The 7,595-nt window shown below is 45.1% G+C and overlaps 1 protein-coding gene across 1 annotated transcript; it reads right to left on the minus strand.

Moving 5' to 3' along the window:
* Positions 1 to 4,756: 4,756 nt before the first annotated feature.
* On the minus strand, positions 4,757 to 7,460 carry FBXO48 (F-box protein 48). Its single transcript, XM_072857412.1, has 2 exons — positions 7,154 to 7,460; positions 4,757 to 5,774 (listed from the first exon to the last, which is right to left on the minus strand). The coding sequence occupies exons 1-2, from the start codon at positions 7,457 to 7,459 to the stop codon at positions 5,613 to 5,615; spliced, it is 468 nt and encodes a 155-aa protein (XP_072713513.1). The 5' UTR covers position 7,460; the 3' UTR covers positions 4,757 to 5,612.
* Positions 7,461 to 7,595: the final 135 nt, after the last annotated feature.

Raw genomic sequence — 7,595 nt, forward strand, 5'->3', positions numbered from 1 at the left:
ATAGAGTGGAACTCAGATACATAAACATAAATGCCTAGTGGCATTTTAGATATGCTACAACATACCACGTGGTCTTTAGTCACCTCTCTAGAACAGCAGAAACTTCCTCTCGTCTCTTCATACCTACGTGCTCTATATGGATGTTTGGTTACTTTATGGGTATTGAGTGCTGTCATAGTCTCCCTATTTAAGCATTTGAGGAGCCCCCAGCATTATTATCTCTAAGTACATGTGTTGATAAGAGTTGCATGTTAGAATGACTTTGAAGAGCAGCATAATTTAGTGATAAAATTGTCTACAGACTAGTGATATTAAAAAATAAAGGTGCATTAGAAAAGCTGATTAGTTTGGTCAGCCACACTAGGTGAAACTTGAGGCATGTTTCTGTTATTGGCTATACTGTCAAATGGCTACATACTGTATCTTGTGAAACCTAGGTGTTAGGATTTCCTAGCTAAACTTGTACAGAATTCTTGTTCTTTAGCATTGTGACGGAATAATAGTGGAAGCTATTGAACATATTCCCTCAATTGAACAGATGAGTAAAGTTCTTATGGGGTATTGTCATACTTCATTTATTAGCTAGCTGTAAGATACTGCTGCTGCAAAAAATATATTTTGCCTTTCTCAACTTTTCTTTTTTCCTCTGTTAGGATTAAAGGCTTAAGGTGGTTGGTTTGTTTGTTTGAAGTTTTCCCTCTGTTCCCAACTTGTTCAACCTATACCTTCAATTCAGCCTTCAAGTTGAATCCTGCAATAGGTAGCTGGTAGCATCTTGTGGCCTTTTGTATTTGGTGTTCCGAGATCACCGAGATGTTTAAAAGCAATATTTAGTGCCATGGCTAATACATTATCTCATGGCTAATGGTGTCCCGTGGCATCTGGAGAAGTCTTTGTGTGGAGCTTCCAGCGTCTGGCATCTCAGCAACAAAACAGCCTATGCCGTCGACACCTCCGTATTGGCAAGCAGCAGCTCCTTTGCCTGTTAAGAATTCTAAGGACCGTGTGCTGTTCTAACAATATTTTTAAATGTGAATCAAAAAAAAGCTGATGTTGTACCTGATTTGCATGCTCTAGCAGGCTGCTTTTTATTCCACGCCCCTATGTCCTTGTACATAGAATGGTCCTCTTGGGTTTCATCTTGGTAGGTCCCCCAGGACCTCTGAGTTTGCCATCCATCACCTCTCTCCTTCTCACCCTTCTACCCACAGTTGTAGCTCGGGTTTTTTTTGTTTATCAAAATAGTAGAAGTCGGTCTAGCTCAGCACTGAGGCCTGAACGCGCCCGCCACCCCCAGTTCTTAGCATTGTTGTGCTGATCAGAAGCTGCTGCTGACTCACAGTGTTAAATGCAGCAGGTGATTTCTTCCATGCTTTTGGGGACAGACTTTTCTAAACAAGCAATATGCTGAAAGACAACTGCGAAGTGTCAGGATGCTCTTGGGAACGTGATATGCCTCTACCCAAGTTCATTTGCAGAGAAAATAACACCACCACCCCCCAAATCCTCCCATCTGTATGCCTTTATTACCTTTTTGTCAGCTCTCACAGGCTGAAGCAGCTGATCCCAGTCCTGAGCCCAACTGTTCTGTCTTCAGTTGGAGTAACTGTCACTTGGTACCTTCCCGAGATGACCAGGATAGAGACGTGAAACATTAGTGCCAGCCTACCAGCAGAAACACTTCTCTTGCCAAAATCAGCGTCAATTGAAATTTCCGTGGCCTAATGAAGAAAAGTCTGTAGTGATTAAACATCTCATGCTTTCTTTTTCATTTAGTCTGACTGTTAATGGCAATGGCCCAAAGCCACATCCTGCACCATGATGAAATAAAGCCACGCTGTCAGCTCCTCCCTTCAAAAATGGAGCACTGCAAGACTGAGTAGTTGCAAGGAAGGTTCTAACACTACAGGTGGTTTTGGAAATGCAGAAATAAAATACTGACCTCAGGGGACCTCAGGTTGAGCTTCAGTGCTGGCATTTTGATGTCTAGCTGTGTGCAGCAGCTCAGGACGTTTTGTGCAGCAGGGAAAGTTTTTTTCATCCCAGAAGCCTGGTTGGTTTAAGCCTGTGTTGCACAGTTGGGGTGTGTGGGTGGAGGACATCCTATTTGCTCTGGACTGTGTAAGCTTCGTGCACTCTCTCGAATAGTCTTTCTGTCTTAGGAAAGCTGGGCGGGCAGGAAGGTGAACAGCAGGAGGGCCGTGTGGCTAATGGAATGCCTGGGTGATGGGTGCCTTGGGCACCTTTCTGCAGCTGACGCCTTCCGAGTAGGAGGGTAGAAGTGGCATGTGAACGTAGCAGGAAGGTCAGCGGGGTTTGCTAAAGTAGAACTTTCCACTTCCTCAAAAACTTACGGGTAAGAGAGCTGGGCACTGGAGTGGAAAAAGGGTTTCACCAGCCACCTAGGTGTGAGGCTAGCTGGCACGTGCCCTGGGGTGGTAGGTGGGTTTTATGTGTCTGGCCTTAGCTGCTCAGGACGTTCTCTGGGGAAGGATACCTACGCATTAGTGATAATGTAGGCACCAGTACGGTCTTCCTGTTGCTGGCATTTCAGTGGTTTTTGCTCGCAGGTAGGAGGGGAAAGAGATGAGCCCAAACCAGCTGGTGTAGGAATTGCCACTGTTTGGGGCGATGGATGTTGCTGGGGTGTCTTTAAAGGGAAGGGAGCACATCCAGCCTGCAGCGGAGCTGAGAGGCTGAGTAGGTGGTGCTGGGGCGGAGTGGGGTAGAACAGAAGATCAGAATTGATGTAGTGAAATCTCCGGGAGGAATTAAAACCTTTAAAGGAGGGGCTCAGAGTGGGGAGGGGAAGAGAGCTTTGTTTTCATAACTTGTATTTAAATACTTGTTTTTTTCTTTCAGTAATAGATTTTTTCATGAGAAACTTACACCATTGCTACTCCAGGTTTAAAGATCCAGGCCTTGTCTAATTGCATAGCTGAGTGTTTAATTCCTTGTGTGTTTAAAAAGGCACAGCCACCTGATCTGGACAGAAGTAGAGGCATGGACAGATACTGGCAATTCCTACACTCCTGCGAGAATGGGGAAAAGCTACAGCTAAGTGCACAGGGAAACAACTCTGTGCCAGGATTTATACCAGAATAATTATTCTATTTAAAAATTGTATCCTGAGACAAATATATGAGACCTGACAGCTGAGGGGCAGGAAAGGAGCAGAAAGAGGGGATAAATGTTTGGGAGTTACAGAGACTGGATGTAACAGAAGGGTGAGGGACTAGATCCATTACTGTGCACTTTTCCTGTCTTATGATTAATAAATTGGGCACTCCTGAGGTGATGAGAATGTAGTGCTAGTATTATTTTATTCTTTATTAATTTATATGCACTATTTTCACTTCTAGCTCTCTTAAAGTCAGGGTAAAAGATACTGTGAGCAGGGAGTGAGGCAGCACCTTCAGTGGAAAAACTATTGTGCTTGGGTGTGGTCTGTTTTGTTGGTTTTTTAATTTGAGCTAACTAAATATAATCTTGGTGCAGAATAGCTAATAATAAAGGAAGCAGTGTCTGCAATTCGTTGAGCTTTGTGCTACACCCACTATACTTAGCAATGCTCTTTACTCTGTGTTACGCTTCAGCCATGTTTGGCAGCAGGGTGATAGCAGAAACTTCAGTGAATTTTGCGTACTGCATCCATTTTGGCTAACGCAGCAGTTGTCCCACAAGAGCAGCATCAACTTTTGTCGCAGTAAAGGGAGATGTTACGCATTTTTATAAAGCCTAGTACAATGGGGTCCTGATCCTGGGACTAAAATTTACCTATAAGGAATAAATCGCAAAAGATGTGTAAGAAACATTATCCAGTCATTGCATCGTGTCACGCAATGTTGTTGATGAGAAATCTGTCTCAATTAGATACGCTACTCATGATTTAGAAAAGGTACTGGTGCTTATGAACTGAAAACCCGTTCTAATGGGGAAAATGTAGGAGGCTGAGGGAAGTGGCTCAGTTTTGATGAAATCTGTTGAATGCTCCAAACTAGAAGAAGGCATCAGGTAACATACTGTTGTTGGAAACATTTTAGAACTACCAGTTTTACCTGGCTGGTCTGTTTCTTCCTTGGCCTGTAAATATGGGCACCTACAACAGCCTGTGAGTCCAGACACTTGCAATAAAGGGGTGTAAAAAATACTAGATATTTTCACCAGATATTCTGCAATGGTTCGATAATTGTGAGAAAATAAAAATGCATAAGCAAGTTTAAACTAATGGTTTGTTTAACCCCCCCCAGCACCATCGAACAAAAAACGCTACTGGATCTTAGCCCAGAGGACCATGGTCTGTATTTTCAGAGCAAAACTGCTCTACTGCTCCATCTAGTGTTATTTGGCCCCGTTAAAGGTAGGGGCTGGATCTCATTTAAGTAAACTCTGCATCTAACGGGAGTCTGATCTAGTGCCATTGAGCCTCATGTTCATGGCAGGACACTTCTGGCCTTAGGTTGCCAGAAGGTCCTCTGCCAAAGTCCGCAGTAGTTGATTTGAAATCCCTTCATATTAACTAAGTTTCATAAGCATGGTAGAAGTCTTCCTATAGAAAATTGCTCCCAGGTGGGTGACTGAATTTTGTAGGAATTACCTCAAGCAATAGGGACCTTCCCAGCGTTTTCCCACTTACTTTACTCTTTAGTGCAAAGTAGGTAGGGAAAGGAGACATTCAAACAGAATTGTAATAAATTGATTTTGTGGTCACTTTTATGTTCAGTAATGTGACAGGCATCTCCTCTTTTACTAGCAGCAGTTTTTAAAGTCAGTGCCAAAAATCGGTGCTGATAAAGCAGGGTCTGTGTGATGGGAGACCATCATATAGGAAAAACCTCAGTTTCTGAATGTATTTTAGCCAGACTACAAAAATATATGAAGTTGTGTTATCTTGCATGGTTATCTAAGTTACTTTGTTTAAAGTACTAAATTTTGCTCCACTCCTCATCATGCAAATGACTAAAGTGCATAGCTAATGGCAGAGAGACTGTTAGTTACGTGGCTGCTTCAGTCCTGCCCGTTGCCTGCATCTGTGAGTCCTAATCCAGAAATCCCACAGCCAGGCAGTGGAAATGCAGCGCTGCCGAGGACTAACACCTCTGTGGGTGCAGGTTCAGACATGATGCTTGTGAGGGTTCTGTCCCTTGAGATAGGCACTGGGGATGTTCAGCTGATCCTGAGGTGGCTGCCTTGTCCTCTTCTTTTCTTTCCAATGTCTGGATTTGTCCCTTCCCCAGCCCTCCTTTGTGGGCTCTCGCGTTGTGCTGCTGATATGATACACTTTGTCACACGTGCTTTTTTTTTTAAAGTCATCTCTTCCAAAATAAAAAGTGCAAATTGAAAGTACAATCAACATCTTTCTGACAATACAGCAGAATGTTAAATTTACAAATATAAAATTACAACTGAATATTTAGTCTTATTTAGAACTTTACAGAAAATTAATCAGATAAAGTGCAAATAAAAAAAAATAGACAACTTTTTTTTTTTTGAGAAGCTTTCATCATACATTTGCAAACACAACTGATTTTAAATGGCAAAATATTTACAGTTTGGCAGTCTGTGAGTTGTTGATAGAAGGTTCTTGAGTTGCAAGAACCAGCACTGGTTTCTCATCTCTCAAGTTCTGCTTCCAGGATTTCTCCCCACGTGTCGACGTCCATCGGATACATGCTTTTCTCTGGCAAGCTGTTTTGTGAAGGAATGTTGCTGTATTTCCCACTCAGCCATTCTTGCTTCACTTTGCTTTTCCAGTAGTTTCTCAGTAATGTGATCTGATGGAAAAACAGACAGCTCAAATCTTGGAAATGAACCGGTTTAAGTTGTTATTCATTCATTCAATACAAGTAAGTTTTGCATTGGAAGAATAATGCTAGAAAAAGGATTTGGAATGTGTCTTTTGGATATCTAGATGCTAAGCCCAGGAAGGTGCACTGCTGCCAAGAAGCAGGCCTTGGTCTACTTCCAATTTTTCTGTTCTAAGCTGGGTGGAGAATCGCTTCTTGTCTCAATTCTTTGAGGGTCAAGATGAAAACCCTAAACCAGGAACTAATCTTTCTCCTTAAAAGAGGTGCCTTTCACTTTCTCTTCCTATTTAGGTTATTTGTGACCTTTAACTCTTGTTTGGGCTCTTAATGCAGGCTGGCTGGATTCTTCTCTTCAGCCAACCTTTTACTGCAAGAAACTGCTGGCTTGGTGTTTGTTGCTTCTACTTCAAATCCCCTCCAGATAAAATAGAGAATCAGTGCAAGGAGTTCTGGAAATTCCTGTGCAAGAGTAGTAAGGTCTGTACATTTGAAGGGCAACCGCTCGTGGCTTTCCCTCATACTGAAACAACTCTACTGAAATGTGAGAGTCCAGAACTGGGGATTTTTTGTTTGTTTGTTTGTTTTCTGCTGCTTCTCTCTTTTCACCCCTCCACTGCCCCCCTGCTCTCAAACATACCAGCTAAAATGAGGTGAGGATCAGCCTCTAGCTGGTCCAGAGTAGTAACTGCGAAACCACTCCTTTCCTTATCTACCTCAGCTTCCAGGCTGGACTTGACAGTGATAGATCTTCCAGCATGTTCTGCTCCCAACTCCTCAGAGCAGCTGTAACTGGGAGTGTGTGTGGGGAGAGTTTCGAAACAGCTTCTCAGAGCTCCTGCTTGTTTCCTCTTCTCTACCCTGACTTTTTTTCTCCTGGATGCATGTCACTTAAGGAGTATTGAAGCAGAGCTACCCAGGATGAGTTTCCTCACCTGTGAAATACAACCTGAGAGCACACACTGCCTAGCCGGGGCTATGTTGTCTTCTCCCCCCTGGCCCTGTCTACTGGCATGTGGGCTTTCTTCCATGTTAGGGCTGTGCAGACTTCGCGATGATGAACATCAGTACCGAGGCCGCGCGGGGTGGTGTGGGGACTAAATGGGGTGTGCTGGGCTGGCCAGATGTGGTCCTGGGTAGGAAACGGGACAGCCTTGCTGTCATCTCTCTGTGTATTTAACCAGATGTGCAGCTGTTGGGGTGCACTACCGAGCCATGCTGTAATTACAGCAGTTCTCCCGTTAGCCTGGGACAGACGATATGTGCTGATGTAATTTCTTTACATATTTCTCCTACCAATCCCAGAAGCCTCGACGCTGCCGACATTACGTCACTGACGTTAAATTTACCTTCCAGGAATATCCATTTCCTCGATCGCAGTCGATCTCCCGCTGGCAGACAGCCCTCACGCTCAAGCAGTGGTGCCTCCATAAGCGCTCGTTGCTCTCGATGACGCGGTGCCAGCCCTTGCACGTCACGGCCGCGTGAAACAAGCTCTCAACGTCCAGGTCGCTGAAAATCCGAGCGCTGACCTCCGGAGGGAGGAGAGCCACGAAGTCGGCCGGGCCGTCTCCTCCTCCTCCTCGTCCTCCCGCCCTCTCCCGGCCGGCAGGGAGGAGCGCGGCTGTCCCGGCGGCAGAGCGCTGCCCCTCCATCCCCGCGGCCTCGGGGCGGGGCGGGCGCCCCCGTCACCGCCGCGTCCCCAGGGGCCCGCGGCCAGCAGCGCTGCCGCCCGCCGCCATCTCCCTGCCTTCTGCCCGCTGCGTCACGCCACGGCGGCGGGGGGGCTGT

This window comes from Ciconia boyciana, chromosome 3, assembly GCF_034638445.1.
Source record: "Ciconia boyciana chromosome 3, ASM3463844v1, whole genome shotgun sequence".
Lineage (NCBI taxonomy): Eukaryota > Metazoa > Chordata > Aves > Ciconiiformes > Ciconiidae > Ciconia > Ciconia boyciana.